The 19799-nt window shown below is 38.8% G+C and overlaps 1 protein-coding gene across 1 annotated transcript in view; it reads right to left on the minus strand.

The window, feature by feature from the left end:
- The window catches only part of PTGFR (prostaglandin F receptor), a 40158-nt gene extending 23749 nt beyond the window's left edge, over nucleotides 1-16409 (minus strand). Inside the window, exon 1 of the mRNA XM_008690679.2 lies at nucleotides 15598-16409. Within this exon, the coding sequence (XP_008688901.2) occupies nucleotides 15598-16395 (798 nt within the window). The 5' untranslated portion in view covers nucleotides 16396-16409. The remainder of the gene's footprint in view (nucleotides 1-15597) is intronic.
- Between the last annotated feature and the right edge of the window lie 3390 nt (nucleotides 16410-19799).

The raw sequence follows: 19799 nt of genomic DNA on the forward strand, positions 1-19799 counted from the left end.
TCAAAGACATACTTCAAAATCAGGCCTCTGTCAGTACAACAATAGAAGTACAAAAATAATCCTCATTTTAATTATGTTTATCTTTCTCCACAAATTACAATCAACTCAATGTCTCTGAACTATCTTCCTATCAAAGCTCTTCCTCATGAATCTTGACTTAAATCTGAAGACATTTTAACTAAAATTTCAGTTATAATGCATGACCAAGGAAGTTGTGTAACTGCTCTTAATGCTGAATGCAAGTAACATCAAGCCTTCTATGACCGCATCCTTTGGGTGAACCCATTGCACGTACAGAGTCATGTTTGAGAAGATACAATTGAAAATATAATAAGGATTCAATGGGTTAATATTGGTAGAATGCTGAGAGCATTGTGTTCGGCATATGGTAGGAGTTACAGATGAAGTCTTTAAATTAATTAATCCTTACACAAAACAAAATTTCTAAGCAACAATGAACTTCACATTTAAAATGATCATTGCAATTAGAATTTCATAGTTATATTTCCAAAACTTTACTCTTTTCAAAAAATAATTTAAAAAATAAAATCCTTAAGTGACATTGATATGTATTTAATAACCCTAGCTATAAAGATGTTGTTTCATCACTAATTTCATTTGTGATTAAAAAATTCTAAAGATGAGCTTCATTTTCCTTGAGCCTTTCCAAGAAATATACCAGACATCACAGGAAACAGAGCAGAAACACACGACACTGACTCTGTCACTAAAGAGCCCCTTATCCAGTTAAGAGATTAGACAGTCACAAAATAAACAGTGTGAAGTTTATGATTATATAGAATTAGATGCTATATTTTATTCATAGAAAGAGAGATAACTGTGGACTAGAATAATCAGAACGGGTCTCTTGGAGAAAATTATTACAGATGTAAACCAACGAATTTCAGAATTATAATTCTTCTAATAAAGAGCAAATCAGATTTGAATCAGCATACTGTGCTGTAGTATCATATTCCTACAAAGATGATGTTTAGCTACCAGGCATATACACATTTGACTATACTTCATGCTAAACTATGTAACTTGGGCATTTTACTTATGAAACAGCCTTTCTTCAAGCCAGTTTGAAAGGAAAAATACTGTTACTCAATCAGCATTTATATATGAGCATTCTGACTTTAATTATGAAACATTATTTAATGAACAGTATGTACCTACTATTAAAGCCACAGACCATTCATCCCTTCCTCCCCTCTTCAGGCTGGGTGGGATAGTAGGTCTGTCACTGAGTTGCAAAGCCTAAGGCTGCGTTTCTGCCTCTACCCACCACAAAGAGTGGCCTTCAGTAGACAGGGAAAATTTAAGTTAATTCCAAAATAGAGATCTCCATCTTTCAAGCTAACACATTTTTTACTGTTTTGGCCTGACTAGGGAAGAGGATAGGGAAGGGAGGGTAATAGAAATTCCTCAGGACTCTTCGGGTTCTATTATTTTGCTCAGTACCTGAATATACAGGGCATGACTCAGAAATCACTGTCGTACATGACTTTTAATTGACTGCTTGATTCTGTCTTTATACTGTTCAGCAGATAAATAACCTCTGGGTGAGTTGAATTGATTTGAACTTGAGATTTCGGTAACCATATAAAACAAACCAAGAAATTCAAAAGAAGGATAGCACCAACACTGTGGCTTACATCTTAATGTCAATTCATACACAAGGGAGGTATTAGAGGCAAGGGTGCCCATATAGGTAAAAGAGGTTATCCATTCATCTTTACGGCCAAATATAAATGGTGTGCTAAATTGGCCATGTGGAAATCCACATCAATGTAAAACTATCTAAATAAGCAGAATGACTTTGTATTACTACCATTTAGCTTATACAGATAAACCTAAAGCATGCAATTAGGAGAAGGTCAATAGCACACAGCGGAAATTATACCTAGACAGACTGCTGGATTTGCCACCATCCAGGAGAGCATTTACAAACTGGCTTCAGCCCCCATATCCATAGATCAGCCTGCTATAAGCTTCAAGGGATGAACTAACAAAACAAAGATCTCTTCTAACTGCCATGCATTTAGAACTGCTTGGTATGTTTTTCTCCGCCCTCCCCCCCCCCCAGCAATTCTTTATATTCCTTTGAAATAAGAAACAGTCTGCCTTAGCTGTCTTTGGACTTTCAGTAGAGAAAAGAATCACCACACATCCTACAATCATTTCAAAATCCCCTCATGCTATTAAAGGTTACTAAGACTCCGGAATTTTCTGGGGCGCCTCGGTGGCTCAATCATTAAGCGTCTGCCTTCAGCCCAGGGTGCGATCCCAGTCCTGGGATCAAGCCCCCATTGGGCTCCCTGCTCCACTGGGAGCCTGCTTCTTCCTCTCCCACTCCCCCTGCTTGTGTTCCTTCTCTCGCTGGCTGTCTCTCTCTCTGTCAAATAAATAAATAAAATCTTTAAAAAAAAAAAAAAGACTCTGGAATTTTCAAAAATTCTTTGGTACATCAGGTAATTTTTCAATTCAAAAATAGTGTACGAAAGAAATACTGAAATTGTCGGGGCGCCTGGGTGGCACAGCGGTTAAGCGGCTGCCTTCGGCTCAGGGCGTGATCCCGGCGTTATGGGATCGAGCCCCACATCAGGCTCCTCTGCTGGGAGCCTGCTTCTTCCTCTCCCACTCCCCCTGCTTGTGTTCCCTCTCTTGCTGGCTGTCTCTATCTCTGTCCAATAAATAAATAAAATCTTTAAAAAAAAAAAAAAAAGAAATACTGAAATTGTCAGTCATAAAAATATGTAGTTATAGAAACACATAAAGACTAAACTATATCAGAAACTAATTCTCTATGCATGGCAATGAACACAAGAATAATGATAAAGATATCTGTTGCTACTTTTGTGTTACAATTTGGAAATAAGCTTTCATATTAGGAAATGAAGAGTAAGAAGGCATTCACACAGTTCTTTCTATATGCAGTTCTAGTCCAGCTTTTCTCCAAAGAGCATGCTAGGTTGGAGGAACAGTCTCAGAAGTTTCTTCCTAGTGCACAGGTCTTGGGCAATTCTAAACAAAAACCTCAAGCAGAACTGGATAAAGGATAGGCCAATTACAGGTGCTGATGCCCAGTGTTGTCAGGAGCAAACGCCTAGGACTAAGCAAAATCAATTTGCTTTCTAAACTGAACCGTGTTCTTCCATTCATTGACTCCCTTCTGATTTAACTTCATATTTCCTAAATCAGCAAAACTAAAGCTGCTATCAGAATACAGGTAGCAGAATATAAGAAGAGAATGTACTCCCCACATTATTTTTTTTTCAATGTCAGAATTCTGGAGCCCAACCAAGCGGTATGGAGGCATGACAGAGAGGGGAAAAAAATTCTACTTGTTTTGTTTTACTGTTATGATGATGCTGTATCCTATTCACAAGAATGGCACTAAAAGTTCTTTAGACTGTATCAATAATAGTAAATGCACAATGAAATCCAGAATATTCAAAAAGTCTGTTGCTCTTTAATATATTGCTATTGCAATAATAATTGCTTATCTTAAGAAAAATAAGAAAATAAGATTCCAAAAATAATAATCTTGATTTAATACCTATGTATTGAACTTTATCACCTAAAAAAAACATAGATTCTTTTCAAATGCCCAAGAAACATTTACAAAATTGTCTAGCAAGCAGTTATCTAATTTGAAAACAATAAGATTTACAAGTTGGTATAAGAAAATTTTAAACTATTAAACCAGACAACCCTCTGAAAAGCCTAATTTAAAAAGAAAAAATACAAATATTATACAAAATATTGGTAAAGTAAACACATATAAATATATATATAATTTTATATGTATAATAAATATAAATTAATAGATAAGAATATCATCAATTATAAAGAAATTCTCAGTACAAAAATGTCTTACAAAATTCATATTCTCAATGAAATTGGTTAAATTATACTAAAATATACCAATGTTGGCTCAAGACAAAGTAGAAAACTCAAACCAAAAATCAGAAAAAAACCCAGGGACACCTGCACACCAATGTTTATACCAGCACTATCCATGATAGCCAAAACATGGAAAGAGCCCAAATGCCCAACAACTGATGAATGAATAAAGATGTGTGTGCATGGGGCGCCTGGGTAGCGCAGTCGTTAAGCATCTGCCTTCGGCTCGGGGCGTGATCCCGGCGTTCTGGGATCGAGTCCCACATTGGGCCCCTCCACTGGGAGACTGCTTCTTCCTCTCCCACTCCCCTGCTGTGTTCCCCTCTCTCGCTGGCTGTCCCTCTGTCACATAAATAAATAAAATCTTAAAAAAAAAAAAAAGATGTGTGTGCATACATATATAATGGAATATATAGTGGAATATTACTCAGCCATCAAAAAGAATGAAATCTTGTTATTTGCAATGACATGGATGGAACTAGGGTATATTATGCTAAGTGAAATGAGTCAGAGAAAGACAAACACCATATGATTTCACTCATATGTGGAATTTAAGAAACAAAACAGATGAACATAGGGGAAGGGAAGGAAAAATAAAATAAGATAAAGACAGGGAGGGAGGCAAACCATAAGAAACTCTTAAATACAGGGAACAAACTGGGGGTTGTTGGAGGGGAGGTGGGTGGGGAATGGGGTAATTGGGTGATGGGTATTAAGAAGGGCACTTGATGTAATGAGCACTGGGTGTTATACACAACTGAATCACTAAATTCTACTCCTGAAATTAATACTACATTATATGTGAACTAACCTGAATTTAAATAAAATCTTGAAAGAAAAAAACTCTGAAACTCTATCAAAAAACATTGAAATGATGCCAAGTTATCACAAAACAGCTAACATCCAAGTTACTTAAATTATTCCAATACATAGAGATAGAATATCCCTATTGTTTTTTAAACTAGTATAATTCTAGTATTAAAAGCAGAATACAATAAAAGAAGGAAATTATAGACCCATATAACTTTTTTAAACACAAAAATATGCATGAAAGATTTTTCCCCCAAAATACACAAATGCTCAACATCATTAGTCAGAAAGGAAATGCAAATCAAAACTATAATGAACTACCACTGGATATCTACTGAAACAGCCATAACTAAAAAAATGTTTCAAAATAAAATAACAAGTGTTGGCAAAAATGTAGAGCTATTGGAACCCTCATACATTGCTGATTGGAAGATATAATGGTATAGCCATTGTGGAAAACAGTTCAGTGTTACCACAAAAAGCTAAACATAATGTTACTATATGACCTAGCAAACTTCACTCCTAGTTATATACCCACAAGAATTGAAAACAAGTGTTCAAAAAAAACCTTGTATACAAATGTTCATAGCAGCACTATTCACAATAGCCAAAGGTGGAAACAACCCAAATGTCCATCCGCTAATGAATGGATAAACAAAGTGTGGTGTATCCATAGAAATGAATATTATTCGGCCACAAAAAAGGAACAATGTACTGATACATGCCACTACATACATGATCCTTGAAAAAATTATGCTAAGTAAAAGAAGCCAAACACAAAAGGCCACATATTTTATGATTCCATTTATATGAAATCCATAAAGACAGAGAGACTAGTGGCTGCCAGGAGCCTCAGGGAGTGGGAAACAGGGAATGGGGAATGATTGCCTAATGGGTGTGGGGTTTCCTTTAAGGATGATGAAATGTTCTAGACAAGATAGTGGTGATGGTTACACAACATTTTGAATGTAAAAAGCGTCATGGAATTGTACCCTTTAAAATGGTTAAAATCATGAATTTTATGTTGTGTGAATTTTGTCACAATAAAAATAAATTATTACTCAAAAAAACGATTTCAATTACTGGAGATCATGGTCATGAAAGGGAACACTCTACATTGTAACTGATAAACTGAATGCACGTCTAAATAAATGTGAAGAAGATGGCAGTTGTACATGAAGTTAAAGACAGATCAGTAGAGTGAAATAAAAGGTCCAGAAAGAGCCAAACACATTTAACCATTTCACACATAATAAGGGTAGAATTTTAAAGAGTTACAGAAAGATCATTCAATAAACTATTTTGAGCCAGCTAGCTAACCATTCAAAAGAACATTCATATTAATAATTTGAAAACTAATCAAAATAAACTATAAATGTATTAAAAACATAATTACAAAAAAATGAAAAAGCAAAAGTACTAGGAAAAAAGAGATGAATACTGATATCATCTCAGCCTGAGAAAAGTATTTCTGAACATGAAAGCTGTAACCACAAAAAAACTTATTGATTCATTCACTACTTTTATAAATTAAAATACTAAATTAAAAGGCTAACGATAGGGGTGCCTGGGTGGCACAGCGGTTGGGCGTCTGCCTTCGGCTCAGGGCGTGATCCCAGCGTTCTGGGATCGAGCCCCACATCAGGCTCCTCCACTATGAGCCTGCTTCTTCCTCTCCCACTCCCCCTGCTTGTGTTCCCTCTTTCGCTGGCTGTCTCTATCTCTGTCGAATAAATAAATAAAATCTTTAAAAAATAATAAAATAAAATAAAATAAAATAAAATAAAATAAAATAAAAGGCTAACAATGAACATGGAAAAACAATTGCTTTTACAACAACTGATTTTATAATTATTTTTATATATTAGCATTATCTGTTCTTTGTTATCCAAAGAGTTCTTGAAAATCATCTACAGAAACATACATATTCACAAAAAAAGAACACCCAATTATATAAGAAAAAGAAAGTTTATTCTGTTAATCAAAGAAATTAAATCAATATATTTTCCCTATCAGATGAGTAAAAGTATGCACTCAGAATGCTAATAGTGGTAATCTCTAGAGAGTGGGAATTGGAAGATTTTTTCCTAATTTGAATGTGTAGTTTACTGTATCTTTTTTATAATAAAATTTTCTACTCAGAGAAAACATTGCATTTTTTAAAGTAGCTTGAGAGGATAAGATACACAAATTTAATGTTCCTTAATAAGGAAAAGACACCCATGGAAAGAGAGGCCTTTCCTTTCCAGTGGAGTTCCTAGGACACTGGAGTGCCTCTCTCCTCACTTGTCACTCCTATACCTGGTTTTCTGGCTTTCCGCTCCCTTCCTTGACTTGTCCCTGCTCCTTCCCTTTCCCGCCCTCACTCCTGCATCTGTCTCCCAGGCCTTCCTGGGCATTCCTGTGGGTTTTATTTTCCTTGCTTTCTGGTCCTCTGCCATGAACATAAATGCAAGCAGCAAAATAAAGGAATATGTAATCATAATAACAGTATCAACTACTGTTGCTGCTGCTGTAGCAATGTTCTTATTTAATACTGATTAGTGCACCTTTGGGCCCAGATGTTCCTCCACTATTTACTAAAGCAATACAGCAATACAGCGGTTAGCCCTTTGCCCTGCTCCCAGACAAGACTGGAAAAATACAAACAGTTATATTTATCCCACATTAAAAGTAGAAAAAGGGGGGCGCCTGGGTGGCTCAGTCAGTTAAGCATCCACTCTCAATTTCGGCTCAGGTTAGGATCTTAGGGTTGTGAGATCCAGCCCACTTAAGAATCTCTCTCTTCCTCTCCCAATGTCCCTCCTCTGCCTCTCTCCCTCTCTAAAAAAATGAAAAAATAAAATAAAATAAAATTTAAAAACTAAAAGTGGAAAGAGAAGGAAAAGTATGAATTAGAAGTTGGAGAGGAATGCAAAGACCATGGATAAAAGGAAGAAGCTAAAAGAGATGATTCCTAGAGGGTGCCCCAGGAATATTTTCCCGGGTCAATCTCCGTCTCTGCATCACTGTCGTCCTAGAGGTACACTCAGCGTTCTGCCCAGGCTGCCAAATGAGCAAATCAATGAGTAAATTAACAGGTACATTAAAGCATAATTGTTTTTTTTTATTTTCTTCATTTCTATTATTAATGTTCACAGTAATCTGTTCTTCTCTATTTTCAGTCCTTTCCAACACTTTCTTAACGTAAATTCTTGGAAAGACTTGGTGGTTTTTGTAATGCTTCATTTCACCCACATGTATTTCTCTTCTCAATGCTGAGTCACTTTTCTTACCAAAAGACAGTATAAAATACTGATGCGAATTATTAAATCGTTATTATCTGATTTAATTTTTCTGCTACTCCTGTGTCATTACTCGAAATTTCTCCCAGCTTTTAATATTAATTTATCATGACGTGCTGTTTTCTGATATTGTAAAAGTCTGTCCCAAACACTGTTTCTTATTTGTACATTTTTATATCTCTAGGAATTATATACATATATACAATTTACATTACTTCACTTAGGATCACATTTATTTCCAGTAATTTTTCCTCCTAAATGATGTAATGTAGAAATTTTTCATTTTTATGTTATCAAAAATAATCTCATCCACATATATTCACTAAAGAATACCTGGTATTCTCTTGTAACAGAAAATATAATCAAATATCTTCATATTTGAGTCTCCCACACATGGACTCTCTTCTCATCTTCTGTGAGTACTGTTGCTTACGGCATAGATACTGTGAACGGTTAACTCACAGAGATTGTTACTGTCGTATCTAAAACGCTGCCCTGCACAACTGTAGGATGTTCAATAAATCTCTGTCAAACATATAAACAAATAATTACTTGTGGGCCACCAAATCAGAAAGGACAGCCACCTACTATCACATCATTCATTTAATAACTAATTAAAGAATGCCTTCAATTGTCTCATTGACAAAGGTATTGTCTGGCAGCAGTAATATTTAATAGTAACAGCGACAAGAACGATGGTAATATAATCCCTGAAGCATACGACACTACATCAGGCATTTATTTAGTCCTCACAACAACCCAATGAAGCATTACAATACCCATCTTACATAGGAGGAAACAGGCACAGAGTGGTTACGGTCACAGAGCCAGGAAGTGGAAGAAACAGGACTTTTCTTAGCTCTCAGACAGGGTATGCCTTCTACTTCCACTAAGTTCCAAACTCTTTGAGGAAAGAGCTTTCTCTCTTACTCCCTGGAACTACTCACAACCCTGGCATAGTGCCTCATACATAACAGTCTCAATAATTTGGGGCTAATTTTAACTTGATCCCAGTAATTTATAAATTAATACCTTATAAATGATTATTATAATAAAATATTAGACTATTTGAATTCGAATAATAGGCAAAAGATTAGCGGACATCTTTACTTCTGGTGAGACAGTGAAATAAGGAAGGGTAACCTGAAACTTCAGGTGGGAATGTTCAAGAAAAGTTTTCTGAAGATGCGAGCTCCCTCCGCTCCTCTCCACTGCAACCAAACCTTCTTAATAGAAGAGAACAGGGAAAACACCTGAACTAAACACAGATGATTACTTTTCTAATTGAGATGGTGGGTAGCAGTAAAGCAACAGACTTTTTGAGGATGTTTGGATTTTAGATTTATTACCGGCCATCCACTGTATTATGAGATACAGGGAGGTCAAATCATTTTTTCTGATAGTACTTCAAAGCAAGTAGTAGTATTATATAATCAGTTCACAGACGTACAAAATCGCCTTAGGGTAACGCCCTGTCACAGCCAAGAGGTGGTAGGGTTGGGACCCTATCCCCCCTGCCTGTACTTGAATAACTACAGCATCTTGAAGAGAAGGCTTGATTTGGAACTGGGCACAAAAAGCTAAAATGAATCCTTTTATGTAATCCAATTGTCTCTGTCTCCCTCACCATCACACCACAGCCACTCCATTTTGGCGTTCCACCATCTGGAGGAGTGAGAAAAACAACCTCCCTGTCTGTACGAAGACACAATTGTATCCACTCTTCTGTGGCATTACCATCCTTACACCCAGGACAGAGGATGGACAGAATGACAGATTTACACAAGCTTTAAAAAGTACTACTTGCAAATGTCAAAAGATAGTTTTCTCCTACCGGGTGAAGTCTTCTCTAAATACAGGAAAATAGCAATGATGTACCAGGTAAATTTTGGTGTGGCTAGAAACGCCTTCCAAAGCAAATATAAATGGAAGGTATTTTATATACCTCCTGTAAGGATAAGACTAAACAAAGCTGGGGCACTTGGGTGGCTCAGTAGGTTAAGTGTCTGCCTTCAGCTCAGGTCATGGTCCCAGGGTCCTGGGATCCAGCCCCGCATCAGGCTCCCTGCTCAGCGGGGAGCCTGCTTCTCCCTCTGCCTCTGCTGCTCCCCCTGCTTGTGCTCACTCTCTCTCTCTCTCTGTCAAATAAATAAATAAATAAATAAATAAGACTAAACAAAGTTAAAACTGGCAACCTAGAGAGACTCTGTGCACATTAACATCTTGAATTGTTCTTTAAATGTTTTGGAGCTTAATAAAAACCCCAAGAAACATTAAGCCAGAAGATTTTTATATTCAAGAGGATATAAATCTAATCCACATGTTTCTGATTCATTTACTCTTGAATCATTCAAGCAATGTTTTTTAAGTGCCCTCCCAATGTCTATGGTATCTTTGGGCATTTTTATAACTCTTTCTCCTTAAAAACAGGAAATCATATTTTGCCAAGAGTAAATTAACTTAAAATACCAAAAGTATTCCACACCACTGTACACATCTAAAGCAACAGACTTTTATGAAAATTCTCAACGTAGCAATGTCTTTTTTAATTGATTGACCTTTGCTGGACCAATCTTACAGCACACACTTTCATGGAGTGAAATAATAAACTCGAAGGAATTCAACTGCAAAGGTCTGTATGTAGCTCAATTGTTAATCAAATCACGCTGTAAGCCTACCTGTAATATACTTTGTATTCTGGTAATGTATGAACAACTGGACTTCTGAGAGACTGTCTTAAGCCGGACTCTGCAGGAACAGACTTTGAGACTGATATCTCCATGCAGGGAGTATTCTGGGGGAGTCTGGGGTGGTGAGGGAAGCAGGATTTGGCAAAGGGAGAAGCAGAGCTCAGTGCAGTTACAAGAAAGCCTCAGCAAGCTCTGAGGCATGGATGACCCTTCAGAAATGTCCTAAACGAGGCAAGGGGGCCAGGGCTTTGTATCTCCACAACCACCCGTCACTGCGCACAGAGTGACCAAAGAAGGCACCACCGGTCAAGGCAGCTTCCTTTGGCTGAAGGTAATCTCCCCGAAAGCAAGGCTCACCCATCATTTGCCATAAGCCCTCTAAGACCTGTTCCTTATGATGCCAATACCTGTAGTAATTCAGTCAGACTTCAATCAGCTACTCAACTTTTTTATTTATCGCTCACAAACATCTTTGTGACTAAATGTTTAACTACACTGGCTAGAAACACAAGCATTAAGAGTAAATAATCCTTAAAAAAAACCAAGTTCAAACTTTATATATGTAAGAGAACACATTTCTTGGGTAAACTCACCTACATAAGAAATCTATTTACTTTTCATATGCTTTACTCTTCTTTTTCCAAATCAAAATTATCCTCTATTCCTGAAGAGAAGGTAAACAAATGTACGTCCTTCTAGTAAAAGATTGCTGAAGTTTAATAGTGTCTACAGTTGCTGACTTAGGGAACAGATTAAAAATTACCATTTGGTTTCAGTATTTGCCTAATTAACTCTTACCTACAAAACTGAGAATCTACATTCTGGTCAATCATTTGCAATCTTTGGACATTCATACTACTTAAGTTACAGTCAACCAGTCAACAAGTATTTATTGCTCTGCCAAACTGATGAAATAAGCATAGCAATAATAATAAGTTCCTTTTAGGGTTACGTATTCTAGAACGGAACATTAAAAAGAATCATTACTTGTGTAAAGACAAAAATTACATTAAGAATGTTACTTGAAGAGCTAGTAAATGGGTTTTTCCCCCCTCACCCTAGAAACATCAAAAGGATGTCTTCAAGATTTATTTATTAAGGAACTGTGATTCACCTAGGATACACAGAAGACAATTTTATAATTGCCATTTGACTCTTAAAGATTTTTATATTAATTTGTTGCTAAATGAAACTGTAAACTAATAAGTGCCTCTCGTAGTTTCCTGTATTTTTCAACTGGGATTATAATTAACTGAATTTGTATGAGTTCACCATGTTTAAAACTATAAAATCCAGATACTGTAAAAGTTTAATTTTGAAATTTTAATGAGCTATAGCTTAAACTAATATTACATTTGTACATTTCTAAATCTTAATTCCTGAAAACACACATTTCCTCATTTGGAAAAATAACACTTAAATTTTAAAAATTAAAAAGAAAAACACCGCAGGGGATTTTTAGGGCAATGAAATTATTCTGTATGATACTGCAATGGTGGACACATATCAATATTCATCTATCAAAGTTCACACGATGTACAACATTATGACAAAACGCGACAGACTTTAGTCAATAAGAATGTATCAGTATTGAGTCATGAATTGTCACAAATATACCACACCAAAGCAAGACTTAATAATTAGAAAAAAAGGGTCAGGGGTGGGGGGGAACATGAGAGGATATAATGTGAACTCTGTGCTTACCACTCCTTTCCCTGTAAACCTAAAACTACTCAAGAAAAATAAAGTCTATCAAAAAGACAGAGGAAGAGAAAACTCAAACTACGTGATCATCTTACCTTTGTATTGGTTGAACTCAATCATCGAAATTAATAAAGTATTCCCTTTGTCATCAGCTACAAATTTAAATAGTTTCAGAAATTATGCCACTATTGACAAGTTTTGATTCAATGAATCTTATTAAGCACAATCACTATCATCTGCATTATTCATCTGCTCCTTTTGATGTGTGCACCTGTAATTTTGTTCCAGTTTGAGGCTTGAAAATGACAGTGATAGAAGGTCAAAAAGTGTGCACAGATGTTCATCCAAATTATAAATCCAACAGTTCATACTCAACAATCATAGAAAGAAGGCACATGATGTAAGGTAGGGCACTGGGGGAAACTGACAGCATTATAGTGCGACTAGGGGAATCCAGAAACTTGATTTCAGAGGCACTTTTAAAACTTCTTCTTTAAAATATAGGGTGGAGAGTGATGGCTCAGTCATTAACACCTATGCAATTTTTCCTAAGCATTTAAGGAAACAAGGAGAAATGTTTCAAATGAGATGCTAGCGCTGGGTGTTATTTGGCATTCCCAAACCTGAATTTTTTTACTACGGTTCCATTTAGAGCTGTCTGATGGCCTTAACCGAATGCCAAAGGCACGTGTGTCCAGACCACAAAAGTTATAAATCCTTTAGTCAGAATTTGTTATGAAGACTCAAGTCTCCACAAGAGAAAACAGAAATGCAAAGAATGCTTCAAATACAATATCAATCCATCAAGAAGTATCTGTGGTATATCCACTATGCATCTAACACAGAAATAATTCTCGTACTAAAAAGCATTTTAGAAGTATTGATCCACTGGTATCATAGACGTACTGATGATTCGTAACTAGAACATACACTTCGGAAAATATTTCACAGAAGTAAAATTATGTTCCCAGTAGAAATATGTTCAAAATATGAATGAAATCGTAGTGTCTATTTTAACCGTGAAAGAAACCAAAAATTCAGGAAGAGAAATTAGAGAAAAACATAAATTCAAAATATCCACGATGAGCATGAAATCTTGCTACCTTCCACAGCCTCACAGGAGTCAAACTATCTATCACTCCCATTTCTCAGTCAAAAGCCAGAACTAGGGGCGCCTGGGTGGCACAGCGGTTAAGCGGCTGCCTTCGGCTCAGGGCGTGATCCCGGCGTTATGGGATCGAGCCCCACGTCAGGCTCTTCCGCTATGAGCCTGCTTCTTCCTCTCCCACTCCCCCTGCTTGTGTTCCCTCTCTCGCTGGCTGTCTCTGCTCTGTTGAATAAATAAATAAAATCTTAAAAAAAAAAAAAAGCCAGAACTAAGCAGAATTTTAAAGGTGACTGAGAACAAGCAAAAACCAAAGCCCCAGCGATGACCTCGGGTGCTCAGACCACCCCTCTCTCCTTGAGCGCTCCCTATTCCATTGTTCACAGGTTGTCTCCGGGGCCCCGACCTTCGCTTAAAATGTTTCTTTAAATATCTTCAGGTACCTCTTTTCTCACCTTCTTCATATTCTCTTTCCAACCCCCAATTAATTTCAGTGCTACTCACACTCACTTTTTATTTTGAGAAGCTACTGTATTTCAAGGTGTAAGGGAAAAAAAGAAGTATCCTTCGAAGGGAGTTCCATTTGTCGAGTGGCATAAATTAAACGTCAAGAATGAACGCTGAGGTGATTCCAAGTATGGATACAACTGTTCTTTGCTATTCAGATTCAAATAACTAGACTATGAGCGCAGATCAAATCCCTGCTTGGTTTCACCTCAGGCCTCCTGAAATGACAACACGCAGGCCTCAAAAGGTTGATTTGCCACCGACAGACCCAAACCGGCCTCCCTGGGGTTGGGTTCCCAGGACCAACTTCAAGAACATCGTGAAATATTTAAATGATTTAACAATTCAAGAAGCTAAATTCAACTTGTGAGAACATACTATGAATAAATAAATCTTCAAAAAGTAGGAATCTTTTTGTAAAATAAAATCAGCTGCCACAGGATCTGTCTGCAATAGCAGCTTTCACAAACTTCTTTGTGCATCAAGATAATCAAGACTGTTTATTAAAACTCCACTGGCAACAATTTTTGGACAGTGTCCGGGGAAAAGTCCATCAGTAACAAGCACCTTCATACAACCAGGCAAGGGATGATCACAACCTTTGCGTTTCATCCACCTTTGTCTCTCCACTTTGCCTCACCCCACCTGTGGATCCCCTGTATTACTACCTCTAGTCCATTTCTTCACTGGTACAGAACAAGGAATGAAAATCATCTTACTGCCATCACTAGCTGCGTACAGAGGATTCTCTTTCTCTTTCATGGCATGTTGTCACTCTTGATGAAGGGAGGTAAGGCCATACTTAAAAATCATAAGGATTTTTTTCTTCTACCTACAAGATACTATAAATGACTTAAGTTTGTTGTTAATTTCTTAACCTTAGCTTTCATTTCCAAATAAAAATATCAACCTGTCAAACATAGCTATTGGCTACATTTAAAAAAAAAAAATTTAAAGGAATGGAATGATAAGGGAAGGATCCCTGATTTTCCTGCCAATCACACCACTCCCGGAACTACGGGCATTGTTCTTGGGCTGGTGAACTAGTGATTTCTTCACCTAACCTACCCATAGAGTACACCTCAACTACCCAACTATCTCAACTCATCACTCCATTTGCAAGACAAGACCTAGTCTTGTGTGCTTAGGAAAACCCAGGAGCTGATATGTCTTTTAGATAAATTAAAAGTCTCTGTGACTTTCTACCAAGACTTAGTTAAATCCATTCCAATACTGTATTATAGTTGGTCATTTTTTTCACATTTTAAAAACTAATCCTATTAAGTATATTAAAAGTATGTTGCTCTATTAAAATTACTTTACAAGTTATAGTAGAGTTAGAATTGTTTAGCAAGACATTTCTCTCGACTCAGGACTTGTGGGAAAATAACCATGTATACCATAAATAGCTTAATCCCGAGCCAGAGCTGGGTGATGAAATAAGTTTTGAGTAGGAGTAAACTCCAGCATTTAAAAGGTGGAACAGTGGTGCCCATCAACATCAACAACTTTGAAAAAGACAACAAACCTTGTATTTAACAGGGAAAAAAGGAAGAAAGCAGAAATTGTCAAAATGTTAGGCTCTTACCAGAAATGGACTCCAGCAAATGCAGGAGACACACATTATAGCCAGGAGCTGGATGACCATTTCAAAATGATGAGACCTGCCTTGTCTGTGCTGCTGACTTTTAAATTTAACTCTTAAAAGTGTAATTCCTGTGATGGCATTGCACAAGAATGAAACGCCAAGGGCTAAGAGCCCCAGAAAAGAAAAGAGTAGAAGATAAAACCTATCTTCCCAGTCTTTGATGTGCTCTGTTTTGTAGAAACACCAGGTCCTCGATGCTTGAATTTTATAGTTTCGATGCCCAAGGATGGGTAGCAAAGCTATGAAAATAGCAAACAAGCACACTCCACTCAACATCAGTTTCACATGTTTGGATGTAATTTTCGTAGAATGAAATATTGGATTGGTGACTCCAATACATCGCTCAATGGCCATCACACTGCCTAGAAAAAGTGGGCACAGACCAGAGAATACCATGCAGATACCAAAAATACTGCAAAGGATGTTCGACTGGTCAAAGCGGATCCAGTCTTTATCAGAAGCATATACAAAGACTGCTATAGCTCCATTGATGAGGTGGCCAAAAAAGTCTGTGATTACCAGGGCACTGGCCAAAAGCAGAAACGATGCCTTGGACTTCTGTCTAAATCTCTGATAGGCCTTCATGAGAATAGCAATGGCAAGGCTGTTTGATAAGATTCCCACTGTCATGAAGATGATTGAAAAAAATACCGAAAACCGGTTTTCCGTCTGGCAAGTTGTATTTGAAAGGAGCCCAGCTGCAGGAGACACAGGCTGTTTGGAATTGTTCATAGACATTGTCGTGGAAAAAAAAAAAAAAAAAAAAAAGCTGGCCACTCAAGTCATCTCCCTCTCAGCACAGTGCAGGCTTGCAGTCCGGACATCTGTAGCATAAAGACAGAGGAATCGTGAGCACTGGATAACTGCTCATCTGGCATTTAAGACTGACGCGCCCCAGCACCCCGTGGTGGGACTCAGAGGTATCTGGCCTATCATAAGCAAGGTTGCATCATACCACAGCAGCACACATCTGCCTGCGGTTCCCCGTTTCATTTTCAAGGTAAAGAAGCTGCCAAAATTGAGCCCCGTTTGGTTCACTCTGTGGCCCTTCTGCAAATGGGTACCTCCTAAATCTTCTCCTGACACTTCACAGGCACCTTAAAACTTGTAAAGTTTACAAAGTCACTAACAAGATTAGATTTAAACCCAATAAAGTGTTTAAAAGCATACTCAGTCTATTTAAATAACGAGGTGACCTTTTAAGGTTTCGGGTTTTTTCTTTGATGAGCTTTGTCCCCAAACTGCAGATTATTCTTTAAGTGAACCACCTGTTTGTCAGGCAGACAAAACAATCTTTGTTTGTTCAAACAAACTTTGGCAGGGGATAGAGTGGACCAGCAAACTCACTGATGTTAAATGGGGCTTCTCTCAATACGTTCTAAAACTATAGGATTTAGGTCAAATTACAGCAAACCACACGCATGTGGGACCCACGGAAGGTCGAGTGGTGAGTCTCTAAGAAGCTCTTCTGGTCCAGCTAGCACCTGTGCAGCACCGGCTCGCGATAGGAAAGGAGGCAGTTCGTCGTGCTCCCTGTGAGAACATCTGCCTACATGCTGTTGATCAAGTTACAGCTTCAGGGTAGCAACGTCTCATACGAAGTATTCATTTGTGTTCATTTATCGTTCTTTCTGTAGTGTGTTGAGGCCTGAGTCACAGACCCTCCATACCCACAAACACAGCCACACGCCTCGAGCTAATTCGACTGAGGTTTCCCCGGAGCAGCTTTCCGGGAGGCTGGGAATTACCGAGCCAGCCTTTCCTGGGCCGCACCGGAGTGGAGCCGCCCGGCCTGCCCCGAGGAGGGCCGCCGGCTTCGGGTCTTACAGCTCAACTTTCGCCGTATACTGCCCCACCGCCCCTAAGTCTCTACTTGCAACATCCTTCCCAAACCTAACTTGCTGAAACTTTCTGCTATTGCTCAAACGCCACAGGGCCTGTTTCCCTCCCTCCCTGGGGGGCGCCAAAGGCCTGCGCTGGCCGGGGTGCAGGACTGCAAGAGTCGCCGGCCGGGAACCACCGGCCGGGAAGCAGATCTCTCCGTTGGTCCGATCCCCTCCCCTGAGAGCCTTTCTACCCTCTCCCTACGCGCGCAGTTCAGAATCAGTTCGGGTCAGCCGGAACACCCCTCTCTCTGAACGTCTCCCCAGCTGGGGCATCTGGTCCAAAGTCGTTGCCAAGCTCAGACTAAGGTGCCCTCCAGTGTGGCCGGGTGAGGGTTCCACCTCGGTGGGGTGGAGCTTTCGGAGGCCGACCCGTGGGAATGCAGCCGCTGGAGGGGTGGTTACCTTGGCATCCCGGGCCGCCGGTAGGGCTCTCGGCAGCTTAGGGCGCCCCGCTCCGAGTGCCATCGCGCGCGGGGCTCTGCTCCGCCGCCAACGCGGGTTCCCCCGGCGCAGTACCGCGCTCCGGCTCCCGCTCGGCCCGTCTCGGCTCCGCCGCGCGTCCCTCCGCGCGCTCTCCCTGCGCGGAACCTGCGGACGCGCAGAGCTCCTCCGGTTGCTCAGCACCCAGCGGCGCTCGCAGCCGGGGCGGGATGGAGAGCGCGGGTGACCTCCGCCCCCCTCCCTCTCTGCTCTCCTCTCCGCCCCCTTTGCCAGGAGCCCAGAGCCGGACCGGGTGAGACCAGGGCTCCGCGCTCTCGGATGCTACGGCATCCCCATCAGCATCAGAGTTGCCCCACCACTTAGGGGAAAAGTTTTGGTTCAAACTCGTGTTCAAGCTAAAGGCGCCATCTCTGAAGCTGCAAAATAGGAATCGGGAGAGTTGAGGAAATCCTACAGACAGCTGTCGGGGCCGCGTGTCGGACTGTCACATTGTAGTTTGCAGACTGAATCCGTCCCAAATCCAGCTCGAAAAGGATAAAGAAATCAGGCAGAAAGAAAGAGACGATGTCTGAGGAAAGGGCTTAGCGGCCGATATCCCCAGGGAGTTAAAAACAAGAATTTAAGCCACGTGTTGTAAATGAAAACAGTCACCGCCTTGGGGTTCACTTTCAGAGGACTGGACTATGTTTCTAACTTTCTAAGGAATGTGAAAAGGGAGAGGGATGAGAAGTATTCTTGAAGGACACCTGCTGATAAGGTATTAGTAACATTTTAATGATTTTAAAAAGCCCAATGTTGACGGTATTTCTAAGGGTATGTTTACCCAGAGAGTTGTGAATCTAAGTTTTGTGTAGATCATTTTATTATCAAGTGAAGAAATACCCACTACTTCATTAGGAATTATGATTTAGGTCATTTTAATACTGTAACTGTTTTTTTGCTAATATTGTTTTGATCCATACCTACTATGTCTCATTTTTCCAGCTAAACTTATAGGAATCTATTAGTGACCTTTGTTCTTTTTATTTTAGTAAAATATTGCCATCACCTATGCAAAAAATCAGTGCCACATGGAAATAAATCCTCTTTACTCTGTTCTAAAGTCAGAAGGGGCCTCTAAATTCCTGGAAATTGAAAAGGATCTTAAATTGCTAAAGTGAGATAAAATAAATTAGCCATTAACTATAGAAAAGAACGACTGCACAGTTTCCCCCTGTGGTAGATATTGAGGGTTTTTTTTTTTTTTTCATGATATGATCATGACTTGTAAAATAAACTGCTGCTCAGGTATGGTCAGGGAATTGAACAATTTGATTAATCAAATATTCTGGCTAGTAAAGGAATATTATATCTGGATGGCCAGTATCCAAAGTACAATTCTGTAATAAACTACACAGAAAACGTGAATGCCATAAAAGCACTATTCTTTCCCTTAATGATTAAGAACATTTAATCACATTACATTGCAATTACCTGTTTATTTATGTCTTTCCCACTGAAATGAATTCCTGCAGAGATCTTGTTCATCTCTCCACCCTCACCTAGGACTGTGCCTAGTCACTTATCAAATGTTGTTTGAATTCATCAATGGTACAATCAGCATTTCCAGTATTACAGTTTGAGATCTTGAAAACTCTCCATCTCTCACTGGAGCACCTCACTAATATCAGCTGCTCTATCTACTGGGGGAAAAAAAAGAAATCTCATTAATGTAATGTCAAATCATAACATGTATGATTTATATAATATATTTAAAACAATAGCAATTTATTCTTCAAAATACTATTTTTTATTTATTTTTTTTTTAGAGAGAGA

The sequence above is a fragment of the Ursus maritimus genome, unplaced genomic scaffold (assembly GCF_017311325.1).
Source record: "Ursus maritimus isolate PB19 unplaced genomic scaffold, ASM1731132v1 scaffold_12, whole genome shotgun sequence".
Lineage (NCBI taxonomy): Eukaryota > Metazoa > Chordata > Mammalia > Carnivora > Ursidae > Ursus > Ursus maritimus.